The following is a 14,639-nucleotide window of genomic DNA, read 5'->3' on the forward strand; positions in this document are numbered from 1 at the left end:
TTATAGCAACTAAGAAATATCTGACAATGGAAAACCTCAACCAACCAGAAGATGTTGTACTACCAAGCTCCCAAATGGTATGGCGTCATGCAACAGTCTCTGCACATTGAATTCAGTCCTCTCCATAATATGGTCCATTTATCATGGATAAGGAAAAATAGTAGCAAAAAAATTTTTCAAATATTTCTAATTTATACTATATAAAAGTAGATTTCTGAAACTGCACTTATTACACAGCGAAACCTATTGTTTATTGAAGTTGTAAATTTGTAAGCAATAAAAAGCTTTTGAGAAAAAAATCTGTCATAAAAGTAAAATCTATTGAATAAATTCAGATAAAATCTTAAATCTGTATCCATTCTAGTGATATACTGACAACTTATTTATATGATACTTCAGTAGAGAAAAAAATCAGTTAAAACAACTCCATAGGAATAAGCACGGCCCTCTGTAAATGCCACATAGTTATTACTCTCTTTAACAAGAGATATTTTCTATTCAACAAAAGCTGGAGAGCTACGGGGAGCAAGGAGCACTGAAAGGAGCATAAAAGGAACATCTGCCCAGCAAAAAGCGCTAATGTGCCTCAGTCAAGCCACGTTTTATAGTCCCCTGACTGCCTTTGCGGCCCATCGCTTTGAAAGCACTTTCCAATTACAAAGACCAATTCAGAGTCCCATTTTCTGATGAATGTACTCAGCAAAAGGGATGCATTTCTCCTTAAAAGGGGGCAGCCAACTATCAAAGACAAAACCAAAAATAATTTAAAGGCATCGATTAGTGCTGAAAAACAAGTGCTACAACATTATCAAAAGCCAGAACGTGTCCAGGAAGCGCCACTAGAACCAACTGCACTTATGAGACATATTTGCCATTTCGGAGCTAGAGCCACCAAGGTTGCAGATGTTTGCTTCATCCTGCTGCTGACGCTTTACAGATCTGCCGCGGGAGCCAAGGGAACATCGCTCCATTAGCATGCTCCCCGACACCGTCACGGAGCAACAGCTCAGCAGCAGCCCTGATGACTCTGATAGTGCTGCTCAAAGCACAGCAGGACTGCTCATCTGCTCGGGTACCTGACTTGCTATGTGTACAAACTGCATAACAAAATTCACAGGAAAACATCGTCATAGGCTTATAAAATAAACATGAAATACTACACATCTCTGAAGTCACACAACCAATTCATGAAAAGAATGTGAAATAATAAAAAAGGAAAATTTACCCCCTCAATTTTTTGGATGTTGTAACTTGTCTTTAGTTTAACTAGTAAAAAAAGAAAATCTAATCCGAAGTACTTCATCATAAGAACAAAAATAAAAATTTATATGAATCTGAACATGTATACTGCAAATCTGTAAAAAGAGTCGTGATTAAATGGAAGTAAAATATTGGCCTTAAATAATGAGAATTATGACTGTACCTTGTAAAGAAGTGTGAACAGCACAATGTGCAAGGTTTTGCAGTGTAAAAGCTTTATGAGACCTTTGTAACTTGGATGTAGAGGTGTTCTCTTCTTGTAAGGAGGCCATGGGTTCCCAGGGAATTTACTACTTTGCTTTAAACTATTGAAACAAATCAGACTTAAGTTAAATACTGCAATAATGTAGACAACTGTCACTGTTATAAATAATTATCCTGTGTTCTTTTTGTTCAGACAAACTTTATAATTGATAACCATTTCTAAGTCACTTAATTTATATTAAACAACATTTCAAAAACTGGAATGTATATACAAACCATATCCAGTCATTTTTTTCTGCTGCCACCAGTGATTTAACTGTCCTAGATACCTACTAAACTGTTAATTACTGCAATGAATTTTAGAATTCCTTTTTCACTTTAAGAGGCACATGGAATGGACTGAAAACTTTTCACTTCACCAAAATCTCCAATTTAGTCAGACATCTACAATGGAAAATTCACATCTGTAGGACAGGATTCTAGGCAGCTAAAAAGATCGAACGCTGGGAAACACCAGACATCATTAGCCATTGCTGAAACTACCAGCACCACCATATCTATGAAGTTAAAAATTAATTTCACTATAGACCCACATTGCTAATAATCAGCTGGTATCCAGTGCATTAGACAGTGCAAATATTTAACAGACTGCGACCTTGCTCAAAATCACTTACAGCATATGTTTATGACGACCCTCAGGCTTAACAGAACAAGCAAAGGGGCATGGGGCAGAGTATTATTCCACTAAGTTTATTTTACTTTTTTTTTTTAAGTTATTTTTTATTCCCAGAGTATTAAACAAAGAAAACTAGATAAAATTAGTTGAAATAAGGACAAGGATTTTAAGGGTAGGAAGGCTGTAAGGGACTGAATTAAGACCAAATCTTCTTGCTTCTTCGAACTTTAAAAAGTGTGCTACATGTTCTCTTCCTGTATTTAAAATCAGAATTTAATTCACCTCTGTATTGTTTTCAATACAATTTCAATACACAAAATATTGTAATACTGTGCTTCATTTATATAAACGTGAAGAAAAAAAAGAAAAAAAAGACAAGGCTTTTTTCTCTAATATGTAAATGATTTTTAAACTCAAACTTTCAGTTAAATATCTGATCTGTGATGACATTCACTGCTTTGTCTGTGGCCCTTTGGATGTATTTTTAAACATTTGCAAAAGAGAAACAGTTCACCAGAATCCTGACAACATCTGTAAATTTCTGCACTATTTATCGAAGGACAAATTTGGGGCCTGAAAACATCGATAATATTATTAACATTCCCAGCCAGTGAAAACATATATATAAAAAATCTGTTGTGCAACAAACACTAATACGCTGTTATATTTCTGAAAGGGATCCAACTTACAATGCAGTATATCTGTCCATTGCAGACTGCACGTCTCTGCGGTAAACTGTTCGAAGTATTACCATGACAGGGTCAAATTCCTTATCCCAAACTTCAGCTGTTATATAAAAGAAGTCACATGTTAAAATTATCTTCATAGACATCACAATTTATTTCAGATTCTCTTCTTAATCAGCTTTAACTATGTAATTTGCTATTAGATAACTATATTTTGCAGCAAAGTACAATAATTTTTACTACTTATTACTAATGATACTTTTTTTATTAATAATGATCTATTAAGGCAATAAATCTCTTCCACCAAGCAGCTTTTAGTGTCTTGGAGGGTTTTTTTGTGTTAGATAATAATTTACAATGTGAAAAAACACATAATCCTGATAAAGAGACAACTGAAACATATGCAAAAAGGGAAAAAAGTTTCAAAAGAACAGTTCCAAATTACTTTTAAAATCTAAGTAAAAACATTTCTCCCATTCTAGGTATATGAAAACAGTCCCCAAACCACCTTTTCCATATTCCTCTTATTTTGCTCTTTTTAAATTTTTAAGCACCTTTAAGAAAATGTGGAAATTATTTTTCACTCGGTAAGCACAGGCACTCTTGAAAATAGGAAGTAAGGACTGCAGATCAGTTGCAAATAGGTGATATTTAAGTGCAATGAATCAGATGATAACACCATGATTTTTGGTTTGGTCTAAAAAACGTCTGTTTCTTATCAAACAAGATTTGTGATCAGTCATTTATAAACGTGCCTTTGTTTTACAACCAATATTTGCACATTATTTTGCATTAAAATCTTAGTTGTCTCTGTTTAATTTAGTAGCTTTAATGTAATGTCTACAGTGGCTTTAAAGAGCAACCATGAATAGAAAAGTTTAAATGGAATATTAATGAACACATCCCTTTAAATGCTATGTTTTTTGTTTTGCTTATGCATCATTAAAAAACAAAACTAGAAGTTTCCAACCTAAAGCCAAATAAAGTTCTTCACTGCATAAGCTGAAGTATTTAGCTCCAGTAACAAAGCAGTATGAACATAAGATTCAGCGATCACATTAAAATAACAAGAAAAACAAAGAAAAACTAAGGATATATAATTTTAGATTGTTTAAAACCTTCTTCAGTTTTCACAGGCCAAAGTAGGAGGCTTCATTGCATCAATGAGACTAATTTCCCACAGGCACAAGTGATCTATGCTCCTATTAACAGCCCTACAGGCATCCCCAGAAGCTATTCAGAGGGAACACCTAGCACAGAATCTACTTTATATGAATGACGCTCAAACATAGCCTGTTAGCACTTCAAAGTGCAGCCTGCTTCCAAAAATCCTCCTTTTTCTGGACAACCGAGTTTAGTGCTGCAGCCTCAGGCTGGGTTTGGCTAGCAGAACGTAATGAGGAGAACGAACCAAGGAGGGAGCCATAGGGTCAGTCGTAGGAACTGACACAGAGCTCATCTTCGCGACACAAACCCACGAGAAGCATGCAGAAATATATCTTTTTTTGGAGGTGGTTGGGGTTTTTTTTGAACAGTGGTTAAAGGAAGCCAGCTGTGGCCCTTCTGCATAGCATAAACTAGATTTTTCTCCCTAACTGCAGGGAAAGGAAGGATTAAGTGGAATGGATTTCAACATAGCTTGCTTGAACTGTGACAGGCCATAGATTGTAACTCTAAAAAGCAACCAAAGTATCATCATTCTTTCTGAGGACCTATATAGCCTTGTAAAGATTACAAGCTCTTTAAAAGCTATAGTACACAAAAGAAAGCCATGCTAGCTTTTATTCTGGCAGGAGCTCGTTCAATTTTTTAATCACATAAAGAGGGGATCTCGTATAGTTTTTATAAATAACTTCTGTATTCACTGCTATAGGAGATGCAATACTTTAAAAATTTTTATTTAAGGTGAATGATGTACTGCAGAGCTAATGTAAGCTCTCTTTTAAAATACTATAAATACTATAATCCACCATCGGAGTCCCCAAATACAAAGTGCTATCACAATTAAAAACACCATAATCCATCCTGTATTTTCCATTGTTTTTTTACAGTGTGTTCTGAAAAAGATCAGCGTGGTACAAGCTCCAGAAACCAGACATGACCTAAGGAAACATGGTTCACAGAACACTAAAAGAACACCGTTTTAAATACATAGGTGTTAACTGCCTAATTACACATCAAGAAACCGGAGTGTTTCTAGTTCCCAAAACACTGATTTCACAAAATTACTTCACTGGTTGTTCATTTGTATCAGAGTGAGAGTTTTTCTCATTCATCAATCTTCCAAAATCTGGCAAACATGTTAATGAAATATTAGTTTCCACATTAAAAAAAATAATAATAATCCACAGAAGAGCACTGCCTACAAGCCAAATGGTTTAAAAATTGTCAGACCACAAGGCTGCCAGTTTTCAAGTCACCCCAGAGGTGGGAAGAAGTCATCATCCATCTCTAGCTTTGCTGCGAGCTGAAGCGCAGGCAGGGCACACGGAGCATTTCAGGTTGCTCCAAGGCTCATGTGTCTGCTCAGCAACAGGAAAGCAGCCATGCACCACTGAGTACTGAGCTCCTCCTCTCCTTTGATACACCAACACTGTGCCGAGTCTAATTTAGACAGCAAGCTGGTCCGGGGAGAGACTTGTCGTTTTTACACTCTGTACACTGTATGTAATTATAGAACAATATTCTATAACCACACCACTTAGGTCTGGACCCTCGCTATTGACTGGGAAAGCTGTTACAGATTATTAACAAATTTAAGCAATATAAAAGGAAGAATTATGTAAATGTTTAATAATCAAAAAGTGAACAAATTCAAAGAAAATAAATCTTTGTAACTGACACTCCACTGGTGTAGACAGTTATAAACTCTACTGAACATACACCAGTATTTATTTATTTTTTTTAATATATAGGAATGATGAAGTATGAAAAACAGTAAAATACAAATAACAGGATTCTTCAGTTCTCCATTTTCCCCTTGCTTTCTAAAGATACCCGATCAATAGTGGAGGCTCATTTTAATTCTAGATCAAAATTTCTTTACAGAAAACCATGTACAGTCTTTAGCAATGCTCTTAAGAAACATAAGCAATAGACAATAACAAAAAAGTCAACCACAGGATTTTCTTTAGTCTAACTCAGGTTAAGCATCTTGCCACCGAGTATGTTATAAAAGACACGGAGAACCATACCTTTAGGTGTGTACATTCCCTGTTGCATGGAACCTCCAGGTTCAAAAACAGGAGCTTTAAAATCAGCAACTGCTGACAACACTGATTCGAAGCTTAAGCTTCCTGGAATAATACCACTTTTAGGATTTGGGTTTTCTGGAATTTAATGGTTGTGTTAAGGAAAATGAAGTTAACTTAACTGCAGAACACAGCATTTCACTTCTGTCTGACATTTTCACTTATTTATTTCAAAAACTACATTTTGGCAATGCTCTGTTTTAACCACAAGAGGTCTGTATCCTCCAGCTGCACTGGAGCAACAACTGCTATTGAAATGAATCAAAGCCTCCTAGATAGGACATTAAACTCTTTAAACCAAGCCAATTACTACATGCTTGCTCAAGAGGTAAGTATTAAGAGAGAAATAAAAACTACTATCTGTAGTGTATATATAAAAGTTTTTGTGTTAGCCTCCATTTACTCTCACGTTGGTTTTGTTAATAGCAACAAAAATATTCTGCATTTATGTTTAAGTGCAGAAAAAGCAAGTAAATGGTTGGGGATCCATACCTATACTAAATAATTCTCATTCTTGGATTGACTATTCCTTATTTTTTGATAGTGATACTTAATTGGCCTACTGACAATTCCCAAAATTACAAGCAGTAATCACTAGTAATTATATAAACGATTCACTTACATAAGTAATCACTTACCATAAAGGAGAGGTTTTCTTAGAAGTGGTAAGAGGTCTTATATAAGTGATAAGCAATCACTTATTTTGACTTCCAAACATTAGGCATATAACTTTATTTTGTTTTAAATAATAAATTAGTAGTGTAGGGGAAAAAAAATCTCCCAAACTTCCTCACAAATCACAAGGCTCTTAGAGGGTTAATGGGTACAGGAATGAAATAAGGAAGAGAAATAGGTCATCAAATCCTACAAAGCAGAAAAACAGGTGAATTCAGACAGAAAGGTACTGATAGCCGTTGTTTTAACAGAACATTAAGAAAACCATCTGTTCTGAGCTACAAGCCCTAAAATCTCATGCTGAGCAAGAGCTCAGGGAAAATAGGGTCTCATAGCACAAGAAAAATTCAAGAACACAAATTTAAAATACTGGGAATACAGCAAAGAGGACAGCTGAAAAGAATGGAAATAAAAACAGGTTTTGAAAATATAAACAAGCAAAGGTGAAAGATAAACCTCATATATGACATCCTAAACAAATAAGTTACTAATGTCTCATGATAATAATATTGGTAACTCTCAGTCTTCTCCTCCTTTTACACCTTCATAAATTGCTAATATTTTTGCCAAATGCCCATCACTAGATCGCAAACTCTTTCAGACAATCACCACAAGCTGTTTAATTTGCCTACAGAGCTTAGTACTCTGATACCAGTAAAACTCATGTATTTGTATGGAACAGTTTAGGGACGCAAACCATATCATTGCATAGAAGGATCTCCTAGAATTTACTATTCTTCAAGTAAGATACTTTCCTACTAAAACAGATACATTTCACTAATTTCAAAGCTGCATTCATCATTGCTGTTATTTGCATTTTCAGCTTTTGATACCAAAAGCAAAAGCCAGTATAGCAAAAGCGGCTTTTTTTTATACTAGCATATAATAAACAATAACCAAAGGCTCAAATCCAGATATAGGTTGTACTTGGCTAGACCTTCTGCAATCCTACTGAAAAAACAGACTTTTCACCTCACAACTGTAGGATTTTTTGTAGTATTTAAAAAAATAATAAAAAGTCCTTTCTTCTGTATTAATAAAACAGCAAACATTACAAAGCACTGCACATTCCATAAGGAAGAACAAAGTAGGAGAAAATGCTTTTGCTGATGATCAGATATACAACATGATGGTCAAGCTCCACAATCCCACTGCTATCCAGGTACCTCTCACTTTCATTCATGCACATTAGTTAATATACTCCAAGGATATGAGATCCAATAGTGAACTGTGCGTCCTGTCATTCATACAGAGTTGGGCTACCATCTCTGCTCTGAGGATCTCATCATCTGTCATTCCTAGAACAAGAAAAATAAAATAATGTAATTAAAAAAACCCCACACTCAGCATACTTCACCCTTAAAATAAGTTAAACTTAATACAAACATTAGTATTAAGTAATTATATAGTGCTATAAAAAGCACAGCAATAAAAAGGGTAAAAGTTATGAAAGACAAGCTCAGTCATAAGGAGGCGTATAAGCTAAAAACTGCTCGTCTTTCTGAAAAAGACACTAAATCTTAATGTGGCATTTGGTGATCAAATACACAATTCAGCCACTTACTTCCATTAAAGCTATTTTTCTCCATTTCTATGTATTCTGCCTGTTTCTAATTCATAAAGGATTAAAATTTCAGTGAAGATGAGACCAAGTGTTAGATGCTTTAAATTACTAATTTTGCCTATTCAGCTTTCTGATAGCTATTAAATGTTTAGAAATGTGAAAATAAATTAAAAGCCATATTATTTAGATACAAATATCCCTAAAGCTGTGATTCTTACCTAAATGCAAGCGAAGACTTAACAAAAGGACTAAAAACGTTAAGGCTCCTTCCAACATGGACCTTTCATGCTCTGAATCAAGAACTGTATTCTGATGCTGTGATGCCATTGTTAACAGATCTACCACCTTAAATCTGCGTAACAAAGATCAAAGTCAGAAACATCATTCTTCAACATTAAAACAATAATGGTAAATGTACTGATTAACTCAGGATACCATGCAGATCAGCCCTAAATTAATACAAAATAAATTGCATATAATGCAGTAATATGCAGTAATATGCAAAGAGATATGAAAACCCTTTTATTTTTGAAGCTGGATTTTTATTTAACTACCTGTGGAATGTACTATAGTCATATTTACTCCACGTGAAAACATCTGGCATTTATGAATATATAAAAACTAATACCAATTAACCTGCTTTCATACCCTGATATATACCGGGACAGATTTATTCTATCTGGGAAAGCAAGCATTCCTTCTGAGATTCTCACTACTGCAGCTCTGTTTGTCCACTTCTTCATGCTAGCATATCCTGAATGCTTGCATATGAGAATATACAGTACTTTAAAAACTGAAAATGCTCAGAAAACTGACATCTGAAGTATTTAACTGTAAATAAAAAGCTAGTCCTGAATGAAATGACAAATGTGAGATAGCTCGGCTATAGACCCCTGGGATAAGTATTAGCTTTAGCTAGGCAGAATCATAGCACTGAAAATTTATATCATTGTACACAAAGGTGTATATGCACCTTTTCTCTCCCATGGCATAAGTTAGTCAATGGCTAGCAAAATACTGAACAAGGGCATTCATCTTTGGATCTTACCTTTCAAAAACTGATGAAATAAAATAATCTGGGTCAAGCCTAGAGGCACAGACCTGTGGAAAGAGAATAAACTCATTTTATTCACTAGGACTTTTTTTTAAATAAACATTGGCTTGGATTCTCAGAAAACAACTTACTTGTAGCAGATAAATGTCAGGATCAATCATGGAATTACAAAAATGAGACTGCACGTAAGTCATTGCCTGTCCTTTAATTTGTAGGCCATTCCTCACCCACATGTTGCTGTGAATTTCAGAAAGGCTTGCCTGTTCCGTTAAAAAAAAAGTTTGCAAACTTAGAGACATTAAGCTATTCAGTTCAGTGTTAACAGATCATCAGTATATCACTCTGTACCACTCTGTGTGTGTATACATACATATACACACATATATACATACATATAAATACATTCTCCTCAATCTCAAAAATAGCAGTGCAGGATGCAAGTCAATTCTCAATATATAACCAAATACTTCAAAAAATTTACCCGATACCAATTAGTGGCATTTCTTGAGGCAGAAATGTATCTGCATATCAGACATAATATAAAAAAAGATCACGCTGAATGATTTAATAACAAGACTTTGTGATTTTTTTTTTTGAGAATGTATTTCAGATGATAAAAGTGATCAAAGTCAATGAAGTGATACATCATTTTTTATCTTGAAAAGTACTCCAAACATGAGATCATCGATGGTTAAAATAATAGCTTCTTTTGACCTTTTTTCAGGTTAAAAATAAGTCAGGTATAAAAGCAGTGATTATAAATACTATTCACTATCACTTATATGCAAATAAATACAAACATAAATAAAAAATGCGGCAGGGTGCATCCACTCTTGAAATCATTCTCATGATTTCAAGATTTCAGATTGAGAATTAGTCTCTGTTTGTGCTCCAATAATAGCAATTCCGTGAACAAAACCCTGTATTCAAATTTAGCTATCCTGTTTGAAAGTGCTATGATGAATATTATTATACTTCTCAGAATTACATTCTTAACTAATGTCACATATTTGATTTTGGGGAATAGGAAAAAGTTTATCCTAACTACTCAGTATATTCTATTTATTATTATTATATATTTTTTATTTTTATATTCCACAATTAAGACATATCCCCCCTTGTAACCTACTTTGAAATATATTTAAGTGATTGCTGTTAAAAAGAGCATCAGATAGCAATATTTTTTATTGCACATCTGTATATCTGCGTCAAAGAAGTTTGCCCATACCTGAATTTGCAGTGGGTGTATCATTAGTTTCATCAGCATCTCCTGATCTGGCAAGATAGTGTCCAGATCTAGTTCTTGGCATTTGACAGCCTGGGCAGGGGGAAGGAAACGTACATTTTATTGAACAATCACACTCAACAGGCAATTTCCATCTTCTGTATGACTATAAACATCTGCTTACCTTACTTAAAAACATGGCAAAGTAACGATGCAGTGGCAAATGAAAAGTAACTTGGTTAGGAGCTGGCTGAAAGTAAAATACAGATATTTTAATATTGCATATAAAAAAAAAAAAAAAAAAAAAGCTATGAATGTCTTTGTCACCATCACCAAGAGCAGTATCTTGCACGTCCTCATTTGATGGACTTACTTTCCACTAACTTAACATTACTTAATGCCCCCCCACCAATGCTTCATAAACTTCCCATGTTCAGACTGCTACTGTTAATCTCTTACTGAGGCCCTAGCAGCTAACGACATTCGAACTCGACCCAGACAGTATCCTTCGCTAAGGCATCAAAGCTGCTTCCCCGCTACTATATCATTACTATTGTCTTGTCATTGCTTCAGCTCTTCATTCAACTAGATGGAAGTACTGCAATGGCACTACTTTTAAGACTCTCATAGCTTATACTCGCACCAGCAAATCTAAACTGTTAGACTACAGAGATACAGGACTGTAGGAAATAACATTGTGAATATTAACTACAAACTTTCTAATTTCAGCAAAGCAATTCTTTCTTTTTAAATCAGTGCATAGAATGATGTTTTAATTTAATATGGAAAATAAAAAATATATCACCTTAAGTTTAACCAGACTTTCACAGCACTTTGCTCAAATTCATTAAGGAGACATACCTCATCTACAAAGTTGATAGCATCAAACCAGTCCTGAAGCGCTTCAAGGCAGTATCTGACAACATTCCGTGTGTATTCTTGTGTCTCCTGCAATAATAAAAAAAAAGCTGTATTACATGGGCCAAAACAGTTTTAAGTGTCATTGTTTCCCTGTTATGAATAAATATGGTTATTTTTACAGTACTATGCATTTTATGCCTTCATAATATGGAAACTAAAGGTATTAGTACAGTTTCATTGTTACCCTAAAAGGTGATCATTTCAATGGCAAGAATTAAGCCCCTTCAGCCCGGTCTGAGTGTCTATTTTAATTTATCCATTTATTTTTACCAGAAAATTAGAAAACAAAGCAGAAAAGATGTCCTTCCAAGCAACTGAAAATGAGTGGCTTATATCTTATTAAGTTTATATCTACCGAAAGGTTACTTTAGAGTTTAACTCAATGAACATGAAATCCAGTGGTAACATAATACTAAAGGGATCTTAACAATCCTTATTATAATTACACTAGGTATAATAATGTCCTGTTACTAAACTATATTTCAGATTAAATCATGTATTTCAAGGCTAGGGGTGTACACTGCCCTCCAGGAGTGCAGCAGCAGCCCACATGAATGGCAGGTAGGAGGTGGGGAAACCAAACTGCTCTGGCATCAGTGGCACATACAAAGCCGGGTTTCTTAGGCACTTGTCCTTAAAACTTCCCTTTCCCCTAAACACAGCAGCTCCAGACCTCCCTCACGCTCTTAGGATATCTATGGCACACTTTGCATGCGAAAGCCAGCCGCGCTTCAAGCTAGCCAGAAGCTGTGCAAATGCTGACTGGCTTGGTCAGTCCCGTTTTCTCATCACGATATGCAAAGGCCGCGTTCCCAGCCTGCTGCTCCACCATCACAACCTGCACGGGCCAAGCTCTGCCAGCTTCCCTTCTAACTTGGGACAGAAGCTGGAACCTCTTCACACCCACTTATTTTCATTACAAATTACTATAAACCCATAATAAAAGTTTTTTTTTCATGTGTTAAGTATTCCTATGAGCTGAAAAATTCCATTTTTACTGTAATTTATTATAATTTACTGTCTAGCAAACAGTAACAACACTTTGCTGGAGTTAAGAGACAAACAGATGTCATAACCCTATGATGTTTCACCTCATGCTGTTAGTAAATAGGAGCAAACATGTAATTACTACATTTCCCCTTTATACTGAAGTGCCTATTTGCCATCAGTCAGTATTTGCACAATCAATACTATAACCACGTCACGAAGGACTTATTTTTCTCCTTTCTCACAGGACAAGGGCAGAAAGGCTCACACACATTGAGCAGGTTCTTTATCATCAGACGAGAACTGTACCTGTGTATACAGTCTGGGCACATCCCAACCTTCCAGTCTCAACATGGGAGATGATAATTAAGTACAAGCCTGAGCTCTACATCCATCATACTCAGAATAATAACTGATCACAATATTATATATTTGGTAGGCAAAGACAGCAAGAAACAAGTCTCCTCAAGACAAAACAGCCTGACCTCTCAGATTTGAGAACTCTGAAATAAGTTATGATACACCTGGATGCTTCCACTAACCAACTTGGCAAAAGCCGACCCTTCAGAAACTCTTCTCAGCTTGATTTACATCTTCCTGAATGCAAATCTAAAGTTAAACTACTAACCAGTATCCAATGCCTTTATAAACATCCTTTAAGAACATCCTTTAAGAAATGCATCACTGTTCAAATAACTGTATTACCTTCAAGAAAACAAAACAATGCTTATACACTATACCTTACAGTAGTCAGCAGAAAAAAAAAAGATCACACAAGGAAAAAAAACAATTTATAAAATTTGAACTATTTATGAACTTTCTTGAGACTACACAGAAGAATATTAAAAGGATTTCTTGTTGCTTGTTCTTGAAAACATGAGCAATGACAGATAAATATTACTTACCCTAACTTTGCAGTGTGACAGAAGACCCCACATTGGCTGGGCACAGGCTTCCAGCTCAGCAGCAAAGGCAGCATAGTATGTCTGTGATTCAAACTCCACATGCTCATTTAATTCGCGTTTATTTAAATTCATACCTTCAAAGATTTAAGCACAGTTATACAACCAAATATTTAACTATGGCTAACTGGAATGTAGGATTTTTATATTATATATCCACAGATCTATCAAAAAAAAAAAAACAAACACAGAAGGTGTGTTTAAATGTATCTTATCTAGCAGTAGGATAATAGCTGAAGTACAGGGACAAGCATCAAAATTTGAACAGAAACAGATCAGAAAAGAACGATGATTTGACTAGAAATCGCAGTGCATTTTTTTCAGGTGACATTAATATGAACTGCAGCCCATTTACTTTGAACCTCAGTCAGTGAGAACTTCTGGACAGAAAACATCTGGATCTCTTGCTAGGCAGATATTTTTCAGTACTGAAAAGTTCATGGTAAGTTTTTGTTTGCTCATTTGTTTTTAATAAAAACATGTTTCTTCACAGCAACACTTAGAAAAAGATACAAATCCATGAGATTAATTTACCCAATATTTAAATTTAGGGCTTTGCCAATAAAACATTTCTGGCACAAGTTATGATTTGCACTATCGGTACAACTTGAGAATTTTGGCTTCTCACTGAGCTGTTATGCAATTGCTCTTCACCCGGTCTACACAAGACAAAGATCCATTAGAAGATCATTTTCAAATTTGTTTTCTAGAATACACTGGTCCCTTCAAGAAATGTCTGCTTATGAGAATACTAATGAAACAAATGTTTATATACAGTGGCGTAACAATTTCGCTACTGTGAACGTAAAGCTGTCTCAAGATCCTTGTATTAGTACTGACTATAAAAGTCACATACCTTGAAAGAATGATACAAAATTCATCCACGTTACCAAAAGACCATGATCTTCCAAAAATTTCTTTGCCACGCTTTGGTGTGAGAGTATATTTATAAAATCACTAACCAGGGGCCAGTAAGTATTATTCTTCAGTAGTGCTTCCCCACAATTCACCACAACATGTAAACTATTTTCTTCATCTAGATTAAAAAAAAAAAAAAAAAAGTAATGCAATTTTTTCCTTGTTCTAATTTTTAAACAAAGGTCCAAGATCATGCAAGAATAAAAATTAGGATTCATTGTAACCTTGTGACAACACACAGAGGAAACTGCAGAAA

General features: G+C 35.0%; 1 protein-coding gene across 1 annotated transcript in view; it reads right to left on the minus strand.

Moving 5' to 3' along the window:
- UBR3 (ubiquitin protein ligase E3 component n-recognin 3) overlaps positions 1 to 14,639 on the minus strand; it is a 123,787-nt gene that overhangs the window by 72,596 nt on the left and 36,552 nt on the right. The window contains exons 9-20 of the mRNA XM_067299089.1: positions 14,322 to 14,501; positions 13,409 to 13,542; positions 11,457 to 11,543; positions 10,780 to 10,845; positions 10,599 to 10,688; positions 9,502 to 9,630; positions 9,365 to 9,417; positions 8,535 to 8,668; positions 7,966 to 8,050; positions 6,021 to 6,163; positions 2,830 to 2,926; positions 1,424 to 1,565 (exon numbers count right to left, since the gene is read on the minus strand). Of these exons, the coding sequence (XP_067155190.1) occupies positions 1,424 to 1,565; positions 2,830 to 2,926; positions 6,021 to 6,163; positions 7,966 to 8,050; positions 8,535 to 8,668; positions 9,365 to 9,417; positions 9,502 to 9,630; positions 10,599 to 10,688; positions 10,780 to 10,845; positions 11,457 to 11,543; positions 13,409 to 13,542; positions 14,322 to 14,501 (1,340 nt within the window). The remainder of the gene's footprint in view (positions 1 to 1,423; positions 1,566 to 2,829; positions 2,927 to 6,020; positions 6,164 to 7,965; positions 8,051 to 8,534; positions 8,669 to 9,364; positions 9,418 to 9,501; positions 9,631 to 10,598; positions 10,689 to 10,779; positions 10,846 to 11,456; positions 11,544 to 13,408; positions 13,543 to 14,321; positions 14,502 to 14,639) is intronic.

The sequence above is a fragment of the Apteryx mantelli genome, chromosome 6 (assembly GCF_036417845.1).
Source record: "Apteryx mantelli isolate bAptMan1 chromosome 6, bAptMan1.hap1, whole genome shotgun sequence".
Lineage (NCBI taxonomy): Eukaryota > Metazoa > Chordata > Aves > Apterygiformes > Apterygidae > Apteryx > Apteryx mantelli.